The sequence below is a fragment of the Amblyraja radiata genome, chromosome 17, assembly GCF_010909765.2.
Source record: "Amblyraja radiata isolate CabotCenter1 chromosome 17, sAmbRad1.1.pri, whole genome shotgun sequence".
Classification (NCBI taxonomy): domain Eukaryota; kingdom Metazoa; phylum Chordata; class Chondrichthyes; order Rajiformes; family Rajidae; genus Amblyraja; species Amblyraja radiata.
The window spans coordinates 47326659-47347534 of record NC_045972.1 but is presented as its reverse complement, the minus strand read 5'-3'; the positions used below and the strand labels follow the sequence as shown (position 1 = coordinate 47347534).

General features: G+C 41.2%; 1 protein-coding gene across 2 annotated transcripts in view; it reads right to left on the bottom strand.

Annotated features, from left to right (window-relative positions):
• Positions 1–20876, bottom strand: part of itfg1 (integrin alpha FG-GAP repeat containing 1) — a 124402-nt gene that overhangs the window by 45805 nt on the left and 57721 nt on the right. For both annotated transcript variants that reach the window (XM_033036401.1, XM_033036402.1), the window contains exons 11-12: positions 10698–10848; positions 7742–7850 (exon numbers count right to left, since the gene is read on the bottom strand). In XM_033036401.1, coding sequence (XP_032892292.1) covers positions 7742–7850; positions 10698–10848 — 260 coding nt within the window. The remainder of the gene's footprint in view (positions 1–7741; positions 7851–10697; positions 10849–20876) is intronic.

Here is a 20876-nt window from a genome sequence, read left to right as displayed (position 1 = left end):
GTTGCATCTGGTTGGGTAACTATAGTTGGGTGGAGATAATACCATGCTTTAATTGTGCGCGGGAAGAACAAATTTCTGTATACATCTGTCTTTGTAGCTGGGATCACAAATTGGATCGAATGCCCTCGTCTGCTCCTAATTGGTTTGGGTTTGGTGTAGGTCTTGTAATCTATGTCGAGCTGACCATTTAACATTTTGTAAAAACAGGTCAAACGATGATCTTCACGTCCGTCTTGGAGAGGGTTCCACCCCAGAGAATTCAGAAGTTTGGTGACACTCGCTTCTCTCTCATGAACCTTCTGGTTCATGAAAAAGCTTCTCCCCATCAACCATCAGGTTCTTGATCTAAAATGCAGAATCATAACTCCAATCTTACCTCAACACAAAACAGAGTTGGGTCCTGCTATGGTTGCTCTACATACTTCGGTTTTTGCACTATCATTGAAAATAACATTTAGTAGGGTTTAGAGATACAGCGCGGAACCAGGCCCTTCAGTCCACCGAGTCCGCACCGACCAGCGATCCCCGCACATTAATACTATCCTACGCTAGGGGCAATTTTTAAATTTATACCAAGCCAATTAACCTACAAACCTGGACGTCTTTGGAGTGTGGGAGGAAACCAAAGTTCTCGGAGGAAACCCACACAGGTCACGGGGAGAACGCGCAAACTCCATACAGACAGCACCCGTAGCCAGGATCGACCAGGGGTCTCTGGCGCCGTAAGGCAGCAACTCTGCCGCTGCGCCATCGTGCTGCCCCAAATAGCATTGTTATTTATTGTATATTTATCTGTTGTCGCAGTTGCATCGAAAGCTGCAGCAAGTAAGACTTTCATTGTCTTATGATAAATATGATAAACACGCTTGAATCTCTCTAATCTACTGTGTATAGCTCATCCAACATTATAACCATTAACAAAAAACCCTATCAATGTTTTATCACCTTTGCTGCTTCTTCGTGATACAAACTGAATCTAATAAGGCACCTGGACTATTAGCAATTGCAACTCTGAAGTCAAGATGTTTCAGTGATTCGGTAAGTGAAGCTGCATATATTAAATAAGGATTTTTTTTAAACTCTAGTAGCTCATGAGAACAAAGGAAATAGCAGGAGTAGGCTGTTGATCCCTTAAGCAAACTGCCTTTCATAAGATCATGTCTGATCTACCTCAGACACCATTTCCCCGGCACAACCTCTAGATTCGGTGAATGTGCACTGATCTCTGTTTTAATGATTGAGCATTCATGATCAACCCTCGGGATAAAGAACTGCAATGATTCACCATCTACTGAGTGGAAAAAGATACAAGTTAGAAAAACTTTCATTTTGGGACTGTAACCTTCAGGTTCTGTGCTCCTCAGCAGGGGTAACTCCTATATTAATACACTGTTGTGCCCTCTAAGAATTTGATGTGGTCCAAACAGGTCATCATTCATTCTTCTAAACTTTCAAGAATTGAAAAACAGCTTTGGCTATCTCTCTTATAACCGAAATGTTTGAGAAAGAACTGCAGATGCTGGAAAAATCGAAGGTAGACAAAAATGCTAGAGAAACTCAGCGGGTGAGGCAGCATCTATGGAGCGAAGGAATAGGTGACGTTTCGGGTCGAGACCCTTTTTCTGACTGATGATGGAATAGGTGACGTTTCGGGTCCTCCTTCTAAGGTCCCTTATAATTGTATTCCAAATCTCAGACAATAAAGGGCAACATACCATTCATCTTTCTTATAGGCTTTGGACCTGCATGCCCGCTTTCAGTGAAGTGCCCCTTTGATCAAATTAGTTAGATGAGATTAGTGTATAGTTGTATACACCAGGGAGCAATGAAATTACTTCTTCGCATGCAGCTCACAAAATAAACCGTGGTCATCCAGTAATAATAAAAACGAGGAGTGAAAAGCAGCAGAACGGTGCAGGATTGCCCTGTAAAATTCAAGTAGTGTCAAGAAAGATTAAAGTACAAAGGATTAACCAAATGAGGTTGAATTAAGGATAAGAGAATCACAATCTCACGATTCAAAAAAATAATCAGTATTTCTGTTTTCTTTACTTATGTGCTAGTCTCACATTCATCCCCACTGTCATACATCTCCCATGTTTTGTGCATTTATTCATCTTATTTTTCCCCTTTTTGAAGCCTCTTGTATCCTCGTCACTACTCATATTCCCACCATAAAACTAGCAAATCTGGAATTGTTACACTCCAACTCCCAGCTAAATCCAAGGTACACAAAAATGCTGGAGAAACTCAGTGGGTGCAGCAGCATCTATGGAGCGAAGGAAATAGGCAACGTTTCAGGCCGAAACCCTTCTTCAGACGGCTGACAAAGTGTTTAAGAAGGAACTACAGATGCTGGAAAATCGAAGGTAGACAAAAATGCTGGAGAAACTCAGCGGGTGCAGCAGCATCTATGGAGCGAAGGAAATAAGCAACATTTGCTGCACCCGTTGAGTTTCTCCAGCATTTTTGTCTACCTTGTACCCAACTATTCACAGATCACCAAGCTGAAAATAACCCATTTATTCCTGTTTTCTGTTAACCAACTCTCAATCAACACTAGTATAGCAACCTAATTCTAATTTCCTAACCTTATTCAGTAGCCTCCTACATTTGGTGCTAACAATATGATGCCCCTAGAATCCATTTCGGCATCAACAGGATCTTCCCAACAATCTATCCCTAAAGAACTCCAGTAGACTCATCTTGATGTCCCTATCATAAATCCAGGTAACCCTATTCTTTCTTTTCCTTTGAAGTAACAGGATGGAGTGCCAATCCAGATGTTGCCAAAGAATAGAACTCCACCTTATCATAGAGGTTGCATTGTGCACCGTCTATTAAATGCATTGTGGTTACAAATGCTTGGGCTACCCAAAGCAGCCTTTCAAAACCATGACCTCTACCACCAAGAAAGACAGGGGAAGCAAGTGCATGGAAACACCTTCAAGTTGAGGTTCCTCTCCAAGCTGCGCACCACCGTGACTTCAGTTCAGTTCAGTTTTTATTTGTCATATGTAGGTTAACATAGGGTCAACGGTACAATGTAATGTGTTTGACAAGACAACGGATCACCTCCGCAATGATACTACAAGGACAAAATTATGATTAAAAAAGATAAGATAAAAGCGACATTGGTAGGTAAAAGACAATAATAAATAAAATAATCAACATATATGATGTGTTTATGAGTTCAGAAGCCTGATGGCATGATGATAAAAACTGTTCTTAAGTCTGGTGGTACGTGCAGCCATGCTCCTGTATCATCTGCCTGACGGTAACAAGGAGAACAGTCTGCGTGCTGGGTGGCTGTGGTCCTTGATGATGCTCTGTGCCTTCTGCAGGCAGCGCCTGTGGAAAATGTCCTGAATGGCCGGGAGACAGTTGCCAGTGATGTGCTGTGCTGCCTTCACCACTCTCTGTAGTGATTTGCGGCTGTGGGCAGAACAGTTCCCGTACCAGACTGTGATGCAGCCCGTCAGCAGACTCTTGATGGTGCAACTGTAGAAGTTTGTGAGGATGCTGGCGTTCATGCCAAACTTCCTTAGTCTTCTCATGAAAAAGAGCCGCTGGCGGGCTTTCTTAGTTATTGTGTCCGTGTGCAGTGTCCAGGAGAGGTCCTCAGTGATGTGCACACCGAGGAACTTGAAGCTGCTGACCCTTTCAACCTCAGCATCACCGATGTGGATGGGGAGGTGACCACTCCCCTGCTGTCTCCTGAAGTCCACGATCATCTCTTTAGCTTTGCAGGCATTGAGAGGTTATTTTCCTGGCACCAGCTGTTTAGTGCCTTTACCTCCTCTCTATAGGCCGTCTCATTATTGTCTGTGATGAGGCCCAGGATGGTTATTCTTACATATGTATTCCCTTTGTCCAGGTGGGTGAGCGCAGTGTGAGATGCCATTGCGATAGCATCGTCCTTGGCCCTATTGCAAATATTTTGCCATTTCTTCATTGTCGCTAAGAGAACTAGAATTTTCACTTCAACAGCATTGTGGGGGTATCTGTCCCAGATGGAGTGCAGTGATTCAGGGTGTAATTCCAAAAGGGAAGCAGGCAATAATAGTCGGCTTTGTCAATGACAGGACTTCCCAAATCCCACCACCTCCACCCAAACGCCAAGGACTGCAGGCAACTACGAACATCATCACGTGCATATCCTGCTCCAAAGCCCCAGTTGGAAATGTATCACTGGTCCTTCATTGTCACCAGTCTCAATTATTGGACTTCCTTCCTTTGAGCACCTTGGGAGTATCTTCATTAGAAAAACCATCAGCTTTTCGAGAACATAGTTCATCATACAGACCAGACTCTATCTACACTTCACGCTGTTATGGAAAAGCAGCCAACAAAATCAAAGACTTTCCACCCTGGTCATTCCTTCTTTTTGCTCCCATCCGGCAGAAAGTGCAGAAGCTGGAAAGCGTGCACCACCAGACCCCAGAACATCTTCTTCTCCTATTATCAGCCTTCTGAACAGCCTTTCCATAAGCTAGGATACTGTCTGATTCATCTCTACCCCATTGCGGACATTGGATTTTGTCTATGCAATCGATGCAGGACAAGGGGTCACAGTTTAAAGATAAGGGGGAAATTCTTTAGGACCGAGATGAGAAAAACATTTTTCAAACAGAGAGTGGTGAATCTCTGGAACTCTCTGCCACAGAAGGTAGTTGAGGCTAGTTCATTGGCTATATTTAAGAGGGAATTAGATGTGGCCCTTGTGGTTAAAGGGATCAGGGGGTATGGAGACAAGGCAGGTACAGGATACTGAGTTGGATGATCAGCCATGATCATATTGAATGGCGGTGCAGGCTCGAAGGGCCGAATGGCCTACTCCTGCACCTATTTTCTATGTTTCTATGTTTCTATGAATCGATGCGCAACAATGCTGAGAACTATATTGTGCACTCTTTTTGCTCCATCTATTGTACTTGAGTTTGATTGTATTTACGGTACCCTTCATAATGTTTGGGACAAAGACCCATCATTTATTAATTTATCACTGTAGTCCACAATTTGAGATTTGTAATAGAAAAAAAAATCACATGTGGTTAAAGTGCACATTGTCAGATTTAATTAAAAGTCATTTTTATAAATTTTGGTTTCACCATGTAGAAATTACTGCTGTGTTTATACCAGGCAGTGCCTGCACTGACTTAAATTATAAAAAGGTAATTATTAAATATAAATGGTAAAGATTTCCAATTAATTTACTAAATTCAGTATTTATTATTAAATGGTTATTATTTTAATAATCAATCTTAGGTAGGTGTAATTCTCCCGTGCCTTTCATCCGCAGTACGCGTAATACACGTAACTATGTTCAACTCACGTGCCATGGACGTTGCTGCAAGCCTTCACTTACAACGGGCAATAAAGGCAGCTGAAATTCTGCCTTTGCACCGTGGACTGCACGCATGTGTGCTACAGGAGAGGAGACCAATCTGCACATGTGTGGTTTTTAAGATTCTTAAAAGTCGACTGAGTGCCTATATGACCGATCTGCGCATGCGCGGTTTTTCACGATTATTTGCGCATGTGCGGATTTTAAAAGTCGACTGAATGCCTAGTGCCTACCCTGAGTAATTACTCACGGCACGTGCCTGGTTTATACATAGTCCCCCCATTTCAGGGCACCATAATGTTTGGGACACATGGCTTCACAGGTGTTGGTAATTGCTCAGGTGTAATTGCCTCAAGACCTAGTCTTTCCTCCAGTCTTTCTATCACCTTTGGAAACTTTTATTGCTGTTTATCAACATGAGGACCAAAGTTGTGCCAATGAAAGTCAAAGAAGCCATTATGAGACTGAGAAACAAGAATAAAACTGTTAGAGACATCAGCCAAACCTTAGGCTTACCAAAATCAACTGTTTGGAACATCATTAAGAAGAAAGATCACTGGTGAGCTTACTAATTGCAAAGGGACTGGCAGGCCACAGAAGACCTCCACATCTGATGACATAAGAATTCTCTCTATAATAAAGAAAAATCCCAAAACACCAGTCTGACAGATCAAAGGGTATGCAACAAAATACTAAACATGACTACTTTCATTTACATGACATTGCTGTGTTCCAAACACTATGGTGCCCTGAAATGGGGGTGATTTTTTCTATTACAAATCTCAAATTGTGGAGTACAGAGGCAAATAAATAAATGACAGGTCTTTGTCCCAAACATTATGGAGGGCACTGTAGGTATAGTATTATCTGATGTGTTTGGATAGCATGCAAAACAAAGCTTTTCACAGTACCTCGCTTTATGTGACAATAATAAAAAAAACTAAATTTAATGCTCAAGGAAAATTAGGTAAGGGCTATAAGTGCTGTTATTTAGTGAGGTCACACAAATGAATAATGTACGCATTCTAGCAATTAATAGAATTGCACCAATTTGAAATCAACAATGTTGAATCAGATCTTTTCAATGTGCTGTCGACATCTATTGCAGACGTGAAGGAAATAATAAAAGTTCTTCTTGAACAGCAGTTCAAAATAATATATATAATATTCCCTTCAGGTCACATCAACAAGTCACAGAACTGCTACGGCCTGAAACTATCAATTAATTTCTTCTCTAATTTCTTTGCATTCTCTTTGACACATATGCAAAACATCTGTTCCTAATCCAAAATTACCCTTCACCCTGATTTTGGAGCTATTTCAAGTTTATGGACTCTCGTCTATAGAATATCATGGTTAATATAAATGCCTCAATTACTAAATAGCTCACTCTTGGGAAACACAGGAATTTTCCAACTTGCGTTCACATCTGTTTACCTCTTATTTCTAATCAATCTATTGATTATATGATGTGATTATCGTGAATTTGCATAAATCTTCAAGAGCTTCAATATTTTGAGATCACAAACTATATTAAATTTAAAAAATAATCTAGTTAATTTCCCTACGAGATCTGGGTATACGGGAGGAGTCAAGTATAAATGTTAAATTGCACTGTTCTCAAAACTTTACTGACTTGTTTAGCAAACATACCTGAAAGCAAGCCTGTACCCAGTACAATCCAGGGAACTAAACCACCCCCCTGACCCTTGGTGCTTTTCCCTGTGACCTTTCCCCTTTATACTGGCTATCTTTCCTCTCCACTCTCAAGTCTTGATACATGGTTTTGACCCGAAACCTCGACAATTCCAACCCGCCTCCCCACAGATACTGCCATCAAGTCCCTTCAGTAGGTAGTTTGTGCTCTACATTCTAGCATCCGTAGTTTGTTCTGTCTGCATCGTTAGGATTGGGGAAAGGTAATGGTGGCCGTCAGTGCAAAATAGGCAAGGTTTTACAGGAGTGGACAACATACTTAAATTTGTATCCAGAATTTATCAATATCTTCATTTCCAGTTCAATTAAAATGGTTTCTACTGTGAAGTAAGGGTTTAGAAATTAGAAAATGTTCCAAATTTGGAGCAAAGGATTGGTATTTTAATGTGGCCCGTGAGTGAGAAAAGAAAAATGACTATATTTCAACAGTGCAATAACTAATCTCTGTGAAAAGCAGCCATGGGAATTGAAAATTGTACCTTCATTATTCCAGCAAAATCAATGCTATGCTGCCTGGTTTCATTCCATTGTAATAATGACTAATCAGCAATCTTAAAATGAAGTTTTAATTATCTATGAGCTGTTTTACTTTAATTTGATAACAATTAGCTTCAAAACAATGAGTTCAAAACTGCTGAATAAATATTCATAACCTGGATGTTGATAGTTTATACGTACCAATGACTTTAACGAAGTATGCATCAGCATCAAAGTTATTTCGCAAAGCATGGATGGTCAATTCGGAGTTTGCCTTATTTTCATTCAATACAAGCACGTCCAAGATGCCCTTCCATTAAACAAATTAAAAAAATATTAGTGTTATACACTGTACCTTCTGACTATATTAATTATAGTGCCAACCACGGTGCATCATACAGCACAACAGCCTGCGGGTTCAAAACCTTAACACAAATTGGAGGACAAAAATTTCAGCTGCCATTTTGGTGTTGTGCTCAGCAAGTGCACCACGATTGGAAGAGATTCTCCGTTCCGTCACTACCTTTCCAACCGATCCCACTTCATCTCTCTCCATAACCACACCTCTGCTACAGCCACTGTCACTCAAAGCGTTCCCCAAGTCTCTGTTCTCGGTCCCCTCCTCTTCATCATCTACATCCTCCCCGTTGGTCATATACTCCGTCACTTCAAACTGGACTTCCATTGCTATGCTGATGACATCCAGATCTATCTCAGCACCAAGTCCCCCCAACACCCCCCTCTCTCCCATATCAACTCCTGCCTGTCAGCCATCAAATCTTGGATGCAACTCAACTTCCTTAAATTAAACAGTAACAAAACAGAATTTCTCCTCATTGGCTCCAAATCAACACTTACCAAAATTAACAACCCCACTCTCACTATTGACGGCAACACTGTCTCCCCATCTCCTCAAGCCCGCAACCTTGGCGTGATCTTTGACTCAACCCTCTCCCTTGAGCCTCACATCCGCCATGTTGTCAAAACATCATTTTTTCACCTCCGCAACATTGCCAAAATCAGACCCTCTCTCACACCCCCCGCTGCTGAAAGACTCATCCATGCCTTCATCTCCTCCCGACTGGACTACTGTAACTCTCTTCTCTTTGGCATCAATTCCAGCAACATCAACCGACTCCAACTGGTCCAGAATGCAGCCGCCCGACTCATTACCCACACCAAATCCTGGCACCACATCACCCCAGTCCTCAAAGAACTTCACTGGCTTCCCATTTCCCACCGGATCATCTACAAAATCCTGGTCCTCACCTACAAAGCCCTCAACCACTTGGCCCCCCCTTATCTCACTGACCTCCTCTCCCCCTACCAACCCTCACGGTCTCTCAGATCCATTTCAGCCGGTCTCCTCTCCATTCTGAAATCCAACCTCTGCACTTTTGGAGACAGAGCCTTCTCCAGGGCAGCTCCCAGGCTCTGGAACTCCCTCCCACAATTGATCCGAACTTCTGAGTCCCTCACCATCTTCCAGTCCCGCCTCAAGACCCATCTCTTCACCTCTGTATACCCTTAGTCCCATGCCCCCTCCCCTTTGCATCTCTCTCTTACTGCTCTATTTTGTTTTGTTCTTGACTCAACATGTAAAGCGACTTTGAGTCCTTGAAAAGCGCTATACAAATAAAATGTATTATTATTATTATTATTATTCTTTCAGATGAAGCATTAAACGGAGTTCTGAATGCCATTGCAAGTAGACACACAATATCCTGCAGCATTACTTCCAAGAACAATGGAGTTGGCAAAGATAGTTATAAACATTAGGAGGTACATAAAAAAGCTGGAGAAACTCAGCGGGTGCAGCAGCATCTATGGAGCGAAGGAAAAAGGCAACGTTTCGGGCCGAAACCCGCTGAGTTTCTCCAGCTTTTTTATGTACTTTCGATTTTCCAGCATCTGCAGTTCCTTCTTAAATACTAGTTATAAACATTAACCTTTTACACAGTATTTTAACTAAAAAGCAATGAACATTAGCTGAACAATATCTTTGGTTCCAGAAGAATTGAGTTTGTATATATAGAGTCTAATTCCCCATAATTTATTTTGTTAACATTCCATGGATTTTGAAAATCTAACATTTTTAAATTTTATTTTTACCTTAGTTTCTCCCTTCACAAGAGTTTGATTCCTTCTTGTTTGCTATCAGACCTCAATCTAATGGACTGCTCAGTCTGCTAGCAGAAAATCTGACCACTGTAAAAAACTAATTAATCATATGGATAACATTTCATGCCCCATATTAAGAAATCATCAGTTGACACCAAAATAAATAGGACGTTATTTTATATGTAAGAAGGAACTGCAGATGCTGGTTTAAACCAAAGATAGACACAAAAAGCTGGAGTAACTCAGCGGGACAGGCAGCATCTCTGGAGAGAAGGAACGGGTGACGTTTCGGGTCGAGACTGAAGAAGGGTCTTGACCCGAAACGTCACCCAATCCTTCTCTCCAGAGATGCTGCTTGTCCCGCTGATGTTATTTTATTGTTGTATAAGACCTTCAGGACTTATTTAGAGTATTGTGATCAGATTTTGTCACCCTGCTATAGGAAAGTGTCATTGAGCTGGAAAGAGTACAGGGGCAAATTCCAAAGATGTTGCCAGGACAAGGGTCTGAGCCATCTGAAGAGGTCTGGCAAGCTAGGGCTTTATTCCTTCGAGCGCAGGAGGCTGAGGGGTGATCTTATAGAGAGGTGATTTTATAGAGATGTATAAAATCGCAAGGGGAATAGATAGGGAGAGGATAGTGGTATCAAGAAAGAGGCATAGGTTTAAGGTGAGAGGGACACATTTAATAGGTACCCGAGGGGCATTTTGGGTGGTGGGTATATGGAATGAACTGCCAGATGATCTAGTTGAGGCAGGGACAATAACAACATTTAAAATACATTTGGACAGGTACGTTGATAGGACAGATTTACAGAGATTATGGGCCTAATGCAGGCAAGTGGGACAGGCATAGATGGGGTTGCCTTGGTCAGCTAAGGGCGTGTTTGGGTGAAGAGATTGTTTCCATGTTGTACAACTCTGTGATAGTAAATATTCACATTTGCTCAATGAATCTCCTTCAAGTTCCACCGATATTGGCTCTCACATTTTCTGTAAAATGTTCCAAGTACAGAACCTAGTTAAATGGAACTTACGTCTTCATAAATGTCAAAGAAGGTTGCCACCACAGCATTCTTGATGCGGTTTAAATCGGTCAAATCCCAGAGCACTCTGAACATTCGGCCCACCGACCGGCAGCTTACATCGCTGCATGGAACATTCTCCAGGAGAAAAGCTTGTTTGTTGCTGTAAAAAGAGAAAAGAGTACGATCTTGAAAGAGTTTTATTTTAAACAAAGCACGTAGTTCATTAAATGTGGAATTTATAGGAGCAATGTAACATTTGAGTAAAGTGAATATTATTTGATTAGTTGTGTGTTAAAAATAAAACTCATCTGATTTTTCTTTCCATTGTAATCGACAGAGGAAAGTCAGCCCCTCAAATTGAATCTAAATTGTCCTGGTGCGCTCTATTAGTGACTGTGTTGATTAAACTATCTGATAACAGTATTAAGGCAGAGAGTCAGGAGTTAAATCCCTTTGCCTTGCTGGATCTGAGAAGAGAACCAGCTATTGAACAGCATGACATATTTTTTTTATTCCCAAATCGGAACCCAGTGCTCTCTCAGTGACCTTGCTGGGTTTGCTGAATTTTTGGTAGCTTTCTTTTGTAGACTCATGCCTACCAGGATTTAATTTTAGATTGCTCAAACTGTTTCATGCATAACCTACGGAACAACAAAATCACTGACTTTGTTAGTCTGGGTGTGAATGCAGAGATGAACTCTCACCTCACCCCCCCCCCACCCCAAATCTGCATTGTTAATATGTGATATTTAATATTTAATCAAATATTAAAATGTTAAAAATGCAACCTTATCACCATTTATCACAGCACGATGTGATTTGAGTTGTGTTAGTATCTCACCTTTGAGAACTGGCTGGAAGCTTAATCTAAACCAAACAATTTGTCTCAGATGTCATTATGAATACCATTCTGAAAACTGATGTGAAATGGCAAGTGATGAAAGCAACATACTTTTTGGAAAGTTTGGATGCAATTTCCTCACCCTATTATGTTTTTAATGCCATCATTTTTTCTTTTAAATTTACCCTCAAATCATCAGCATCTTCAGAAAAAAATAAAGATTAACATTTGTGGAAAGTAGACCAAAAGCTGCAGTCCTTTTATGCAGGCAAGCTTGTTTACAACCTGCTACACTATTTCAAAGAGATAACACCCCATCTGTTCCTAATCACTGAAGCTTTCAAAATGCAAATGCATTCCCAATGAAGGATTACAGATTACTTATTACTTCCTTTCAGATAAACCATTGATCCAAACAGAACTCTTCCAAAGTGTGTAATTTCCTGAAAATCTAAATTGATATTACAGCCCTCCTGACCTTCCATAATTTCATTTTGTCAGGAGTGATCAATTTGCTTCATGAAGAAGATGAGCTAAAATATCTCCTTGCAGATGAGCCGTCCACTAGGAGGGGTTCCTAACCTTTTAATTGCTTCTAAAACACATTTTGGAGGGACTAACTATAATCACACACCATCTGGCTTTTTCAATTCTGTCAGTGACAACTTCAAGGTACAGGATGATGTCACACAGTACGCTTAATAATTAAAGTGTTTGGGCTATAATTACGAACACTGCTATTAACCCTTCATAAGCACTTGATGCCCACAGACCAGTTTAGAACTTGTTAGAAATGCAACAATCTGATTTATGGAATGTCAATATCTCATATCTTTTTTAGCAATAATCGAAATAACACTCCAAAATCTAATTTACTTGAAATTAATAGACTAAACCTAGATTTTAGAAGCTAGTACATAGCATTTATCAGCAAGTATATTTTTTATCAAGCAAGAAACAACGTGCTAGAGGTACGCTGTGGGCCAGACTTATGATGTTTCAGGTATTTCTTTAGGGATGGTCCCGACCCAAAACCTGAAATGTTGTCTGTCCATTTCCCTCTACAGATGCTGCCTGATCTGCTGAGATGCTCCAGAACTTTGTTTTTTTTGCTCAAGATTGAAGCATCTGCAGTCTAGTGTGCCTCCATATTTTTTTTTAAATCGACTTGTTCGCATTCCACATATTAGTAATTTGCCAAAATCTAAATAAGTTACAATATGCTGCAAGTAAACACTGGTAACCTGGGGCCATTGTACTCCCTCGGCCAAGTGAAGTTACCAGGCATTAAATGGTGTTTTTCACAAAACAGCATGACTGTGACTGAGACTTTGACACAAAGTCAGAGCGGAGGAAGCAATTTTAACTATTTAAGGTGCTAAGAGATACATTCAAAAGAAAAGTAAAATTCTAATCTAGTGTGAAAAGTTTGCCTGAACTCTGCCACAAGCTGAAGATGCTCAATATTCACAATATTGTTATGAAACGTACATGTAACAAGAACATTGTTAGGATTTACATTGTCATTTATTTTTAAATAAGTGTTTTCAAGTGTTAATACACATCTGTTCTAGTCTTAGATCCAAGTACTCTTCATGAATAATACCTCCTTAAAAGAACTGTATTTGACTCTGATCTTGGTGCTAAAATGAACATGTGAAATAAAAGATAACGGAGTTGGAAGAACTGAGAGTTTTCAGATGGATGGAAATGGTTAGTGATTCTGTATAGGTAGTAATGATTAGGACCATTTTTGATAAACGTAGAAGAATGATTTAGTCTTGAAAAATACTGCCAAAATGAAGCCTTTCCTTGTGTTTCTGCATTTCTGCTGCTGCAATTCTTCAATATTAAAAGATAACAATGAAACTAAACCTTCAGAAAGGATTGGGATTGGAGGCAGAAGTGATTGGTTAACATTACGAGTCTGGTTCTCCTCGATATAACAGATCGTCCTTAAACCAAAATTGATATTATGCATGTAAATACCATGATGATATAAGCCAATTAGCCCAACCATTCCCGTTGATGTTTACCCTCCACCAGTGCTCCGTCCTATGTGCTTATATTCCATATCCATTTTATCTCCTTTCCACTATCTAACATTTTTAATGTTTCTCTGTTTGTTGCCTTAAATCTCTTGGATTGTCCTTTTGTAAATAACACATCCCTTCCTCCAAGTTTCTTCTACTTCTGGAAACTGTGCATCACCCACCTTTATTCCAATAGAATTACAACAAAAACAAAATCACCAACAGAGGGTGGTGAAAATTGCCCAACGCATCACCGGTTCCTCGCTCCCCTCCATTGAGTCTGTCCAAAGCAAGCGTTATCTGCGGAGGGCGCTCAGCATCGCCAAGGACTGCTCTCACCCCAACCATGGACTGTTTACCCTCCTACCATCCGGGAGGCGCTACAGGTCTCTCCGTTGCCGAACCAGCAGGTCCAGGAACAGCTTCTTCCCGGCGGCTGTCACTCTACTCAACAACGTACCTCGGTGACTGCCAATCACCCCCCCACCCCCCGGACACTTATTATCACTTATTATTATTTATTTAAATCATTTGCTATGTCGCTCTTCCAGGGAGATGCTAAATGCATTTCGTTGTCTCTGTACTGTACACTGACAATGACAATTAAAATTGAATCTGAATCTGAATCTGAATATGCAACATGCCATTCCTGTAAACAAAGAATCCCATCTGCCACATTTTGGGTCATTCCATCATATTAACCAAAATATTGCTTTGGTTCACAAAATAATTTATGATCCGTTTTATTTTTGTAGTATTCGGCAAATATTGACAGTATTCTTTCGAGGCCAAATTATTCAGGTACAGAGCACCAAGAATGGTCCCAAGCAAAACACTGTAGCGCATTACTGTCCATTTCTATCCATATGAAATACTCTTGGTTCCTCTGCTACAAGCAAACTAACTTAATTACACGTCATAAACTTTTGTATCATCCCTTCAAAGGCTTTTTGAAAAATAAATAAATATGGTATTGAAATACATTTATAATTAAAAGAAACCACATTTGTCATTCAGCAAAATATTTCAGAGATAAGCCCAAACCATCTTAATTCATAGATTTTGCAACTTTTTCCTCATTATTTCCAGAAGGATCTCTTCCACTTGCCCTCCCATGTGCATTATAATTCCTTTTCAGTTCCAAGAGATTATTCTTCCAAACCCTTCAGCACCAACCTCCAATTCATGTCAACATTCCTTTATCCATTTCTCACTACTCGATTTAATTTGATAGTTTTCTCCCTTCCAACCGAATAGAAACCTTTTTCCCCCAAATTCTTTTCAATTATGGCCCACGCTATCACGCGCATCAACTCAATCTAACCGACAGCAGACAAATTGAAGCAGTTAAATAGCTGGAACTTGCAAACTACAAGGTCGCAATGGCCAGACAATGTTTTAAAATGTATCGAAGTGCAATCTCCTTCATTTAATAATGGTGCGTGATGAGATCTTTAATGCCCAGCTGGGGAACAGTGCCTGCGGATTATCATTTCATCTTAATGACTGCGCCTCTGACAAGCCATCACTTTCTCAATACATCACTGTAGTGTCATTCCAGATCCGTGTTGGACTCGAACCCTCAATCTACTTTTGAATAAACAATCGATTCATTTTTCATGAAAGCGCAAACCAAGCACAATTATTTAAGAACTGAAATGCACAGTTAATCACTAAACCAAGGCAAGCTGTTGGGTGGTCAAGCTGGTATTTAGAAGACAACTTTACTTATTGATAACTAAATCTTCAGGTGAGTAGTTTAGTTTAGTTTAGAGATACATTGTGGAAACTGGCCATTCGGCCCACAGAGTCTGTGCTGACCAGCGATCCCCATAGCCCTATCCGACACGCGGGGGACAAATACCAATTTTTTAAAAACCTGAAGCCAATTAACCTACAAGCCTGGACGTCTTTGCAATGTGGGAGGAAATAGGAGCACCCAGGGAGAACGTACAAACTCTGTACAGACAACACTCGTAGCTTTTCTTTTTCAGTCAAGGGATGATGATGATGATGAAAGATGTGAAGCAGATGTAGATGGTCCCATGGTTGGAGCAGAATTTATTCACAAGCGGTGTGTCTCTGAGATCTGCATGAGTGTAAGGCTGTTTTAGGAGGCAGAAAAGTTCTAGGATCTAATAACTTCCATTTTACCAATGGATTATTCAGATGTGCAATTCCTTTTGACATCTGAGAGCACCGGAAAACATTGCAAGGAAGCAATTGACCTTTAAGAGCTAACATATGTAAGAAATGTGATCATCCCGTCAACGGAAGGCTTGAGGCCCCCGACCGTGGGAGAACATAGAAGGGAAGCGATTGAACTTTTTTTCTCTCCCTTCCGTCAAAGTGAGGAATGTGGAGGAGTCACCGTGGTGGATGTTCATGTTAAAATATATTTTGTGTGTTTTGTTACTTTTTATTTTGATGACTGATTTGGCAAATGAAATTCCTCGTATGTTGCAAAACATACTTGGTATAAAAAACATAAAGTATTATTGTATTGTATTGTGTGTTCTTGTTCAAGAGCCTGACCTTTGCCTTGCTTGCAAATATTACGTATAGTCTGATACCAAAATGGCCTGGTCATCCAATTTAGATTGATCAATTTTACTGTATTGATATTGCTTGTGGCAAGAAGATTGAATGCCTTGCGTCAGGTAAAAGAAGCGTTGCAAAAAAACCCAAAAAAAAACACAGCTAACCACTTCTCAGCTATGATCACATGACATGCCGTTACAATTCCTGGGGAGAAAGGTCTTTGCTGCAATCTGTTTCTTAGATATGCTTCCTATTCTGGCAAGGAAGCATCTGTGATTTGTTAAACAGGCAGCATTAATTGCAGCTCAGTGCTTTGGAAGATACTGTGTCTGTGAATCCACCAAATACACTGAATCATATGTAATGTTTTTTAACTCAACAGCACACAGTAAAGCAGTAGGCAGAGCCAGTCGTATTTTTTTTAGTAGAGATTTTCTATTAATTTAACTGTAATGTACTTAAATCTACTTGACCAGCAGAAAACAGACCACTCAAATCTATTCATTGCTGCTGGAATTAAAACATTGGAAAATCAATGTTAATTAAAACAAAGCAATAATTTTATTATTATTTTGTTAATATTTATTTTGTGTGATGTTGGAAACTGCAGTATTCTCACATTTCTGGGCAGTTTTCAAAAATATGTTATGGTCAGTAAGTGACCTCGAATTATTTGGTCAACCTTGAATCTAGCATGGAAGTCAAATACCTTTCTAAAATGCAAGAACTCCTGCAAGAACAACGGTGGATGCGATTTCGCTGGCCCTCCACTCCGCACTGGACCACTTGGACAACAAAAACTCATATGTCAGGCTGTTATTCATTGATTACAGCTCGGCATTTAACACAATCATCCCCTCCAAACTGGTTACCAAACTCGCAGAACTGGGTCTCTGCGCATCCCTCTGCAACTGGATCCTCGACTTCCTCGTCCACAGACCACAGTCTGTTCGTATTGGTGGAAATGTGTCAGCCTCAATAACAATCAGCACGGGAGCACCTCAAGGCTGCGTGCTCAGCCCCCTGCTGTACTCACTCTATACCCATGACTGCGTAGCGAACCACAGTGCGAACTCCATCATCAAGTTCGCTGATGACACCACTATTGTGGGGCGTATCACTGATGGGGATGAGTCAGAGTACAGAAGAGAGATCGAGCAACTGTCCATATGGTGCCAGCGCAATAACCTGGCCCTGAACACCAGCAAAACCAAGGAACTGATTGTGGACTTTGGAAGGAGTAGGAGGGGGACACACAGCCCCATTTATATCAACGGGTCGATGGTTGAAAGGGTCAAGAACTTCAAATTCCTGGGGGTGCACATCTCTGAAGATCTTTCCTGGTCCGAGAACACGAACGCAATTATCAAAAAAGCTCATCAGCGCCTCTACTTCCTGAGAAGATTACGGAGAGTCGGATTGTCAAGGAAGACTCTCTCTAACTTCTACAGGTGCACAGTCGAGAGCATACTGACCGGTTGCATCGTGGCTTGGTTCGGAAATTTGAGCGCCCTGGAGAGGAAAAGATTACAAAAAGTAGTAAACACTGCCCAGTCCATCATCGGCTCTGACCTTCCTTCCATCGAGGGGATTTATCGCAGTCGCTGCCTCAAAAAGGCTGGCAGTATCATCAAAGACCCACACCATCCTGGCCACACACTGATATCCCTGCTACCTTCAGGTAGAAGGTACAGGAGCCTGAAGACTGCAACAACCAGGTTCAGGAATAGCTACTTCCCCTCAGCCATCAGGTTATTAAACCTGGCTCGGACAAAACTCTGATTATTAGCAACCACTTTCTGTTATTTGCACTACCAGTTTATTTATTCATGCAGAATATATATTTATATCATGGTATATGGACACATTTATCTGTTTTGTAGTAAATGCCTACTATTTTCTGTGTGCTTAAGCAAAGCAAGAATTTCATTGTCCTATACAGGGACACATGACAATAAACTCACTTGAACTTGAACTTGAACTTACAAATGGGTCAAAATAAAGGACAACAGTACTTGGGGAGGGGAGGGGGAATTTAGATTGCAAGCAGGAAGACGTGCTTTATCATTCAATACGCCTTGCTCTGAATATAGCCACACATCTACCCATACAAAAGGTAGGACAGCTACCTAACAAATCTGAGCAGTAAAGGGCTACATCTTCTCTTGCATTCTTGTACTTTATGATTCATTTTGAATCATGTCATTTCAATGACAGAAAACACCCTGGAGACCAATAACAAAATGTGTGAGCATGTGAATTTATACTAGGCTAGAAAAAAAGATGATTTCTGTGCAAAATTAAATAATGCAAAGATTAGTCCTGTGATGCATCATTTAACATTCTTCTTTACCTAATCCTTTAACAAATTATTTTAAACATAAAAATACCAGATACACAGATTATGTTAACCATGTTGTACACAAATCATGTTATCCATAAAATATAGCAAAATGGAAATCAGCTGGAGGTTTGCATTTGTTTTTCTGACATTCTAGGTGTGTGGCATTTGTAAGACTACCTTGCTTGAGAATTTTCATTTTTGAGTTATTAATATTGGGGTTTTCAATTAGCATATTAAACATGGTTAATTTGGAATGGAATCCTTAATAAAGTATTCCACAGTGGGATTCTATCCTTGCATACTCAATGTATACACATTTTACAAATGCAGAAATTAACCAGGGTTGGCCATCTTTCAAGGGTCAAGTGAGCACTGAACCCAGTGCAGCAACTGCTGGAAATTATTCTGCAGCTCAACAACTACTGCAGACAAGAACACTAGCACAGACACAGGAACATTGATACAGGCTTCTCAAATGGTTCTTTATAGTCACGTATGCACTGTACGGTGAAATTCTTCTACATCCCAGAGGAGGAAGTACATATCCACAAGGACGTCTTATATCCCTGGAAGCCACCCAGGTCCTGGTGGTGCAAAGGGTTTAACAAACTCACATATCTGGTCAACGTCAGTGGATACCGCAACAAGTTCCAATCAAATAAGAATGATCATGCTCATGCTTTAATCAATCAATCAATCAATCAATCAATCAATCAACCTTTATTGTCATCTTGCAAGCAACAGTTGTACAGTGCAAAATGAAAAGACGTTTCCCAGGGAATAGCGGAGCATCGCACATGAAATTTAAAACATTTCACACATAATAACACTAAAAACAATCCAGTCCCTGATGGAACAGTATAAATAGTTAAAAGCAGGTAAAACACAACGTTAAAATACAATAAACCAATCATAAAAATGTCCGGGACAGCAGATTTGAGTGGCCAGTGCCAGTTATTAAAGTGGCCAGTGCCAGTTATTAAAGTGTCCGTGCCAGCCGCAGAATCAAGTGACTGTGAGTACAGAGTGACTGTTTAGCAGCCTCACAGCCTGTGGTAGGAAGCTGTTTAGCAGTCTTGTAGTCCGGGCTTTGATGCTTCGATATCTCTTGCCTGATGGCAGGAGATCCAGGTGTATGTGAAGGGGGTGCAGTTTGTCCTTAGCAATTCTCTGAGCTTTTTTCAGACAGCGGCTCTGGAACAGTTCTTGTACCGAGGGTAGGGAGACGCCAATGATCCTCTCTGCTCCCCTCACTACCCTCTGCAGAGCCTTCCTGTCCGAGCAGTTGCAGGTGGAGTACCACGTATTTATGCAGTACGTGAGTACAGACTCCACCGTACCCCTGTAGAAAGTCCTGAGGATGTTGGTGGGGAGTGAGGCCTGTTTTAGTTTCCTCAGGAAGTGCAGTCGCTGATGGGCCCGTTTGACGGTCCCAGTGGTGTTCCTGGACCAGGTGAGGCTGTCTGTAATTTGCACACCGAGGAACTTTATGCTCTCCACTCTCTCCACTGTGGTGCCACTGATGTTGAGGGGTGTATGCTTTGGCTGCGCCCTCCTGAAGTCGACAACCATCTCCTTCGTTTTGTCGACATTTAATTCTAGATTATTTTTGCCGCACCAGTCCACTAGTTGTTTTACTTCCTCCCTGTACATTGATTCGTCATCTCCGCTGACGAGTCCCACCACTGTTGTGTCTTCCGCGAATTTTATGATTTTATTGTCCCTGAATCTGGCAGCATAGTCATGTGTAAGCAATGTGAACAACAGCGGGCTGAGCACACAGCCTTGAGGGGAGCCGGTGCTCAGCGTGATCGAGCCTGAAGTGTTCTTGCCAACACGGACTGACTGCGGTCTCTATGTCAGAAAGTCCAAGATCCAGTGACACAGGGTGGTGTTGAGGCCCAGCAGGGTTAGTTTCTCCACAAGTCTTTGTGGGATGATGGTGTTAAACGCTGAGCTGAAGTCAATGTACAGGATTCTGGCGTATGTGTTTTTGTTTTCCAGATGCGTGAGTACTGTGTGCAGCGTGGTAGAGATGGCATCCTCTGTAGAACGGTTGGGGCGATAGGCAAACTGGAGGGGGTCTAACGATGAGGGGAGGCTGGCAGTAATGTGGGGTTTCACCAGGCGTTCAAAACACTTCATTATTATTGGGGTCAGGGCGACAGGGCGGTAGTCATTTAGGCAGGCAAACACTGGTTTCTTCGCTATGGGGATTATCGTGGAAGTTTTGAGGCATGTGGGGACAATGGCTTGACTAAGGGAGATGTTAAAGATGTCTGTTAGCACATCTGCTAACTCCTCAGCACATTCCTTGAGCACACGTCCTGGGATGTTGTCGGGTCCGACTGCTTTCCACGGGTTGACCTTTGACAGGATTCTCCGTGTGTCCATTGAGTCTATGGTCAGGACTGGCTGGTCGGTTTGTA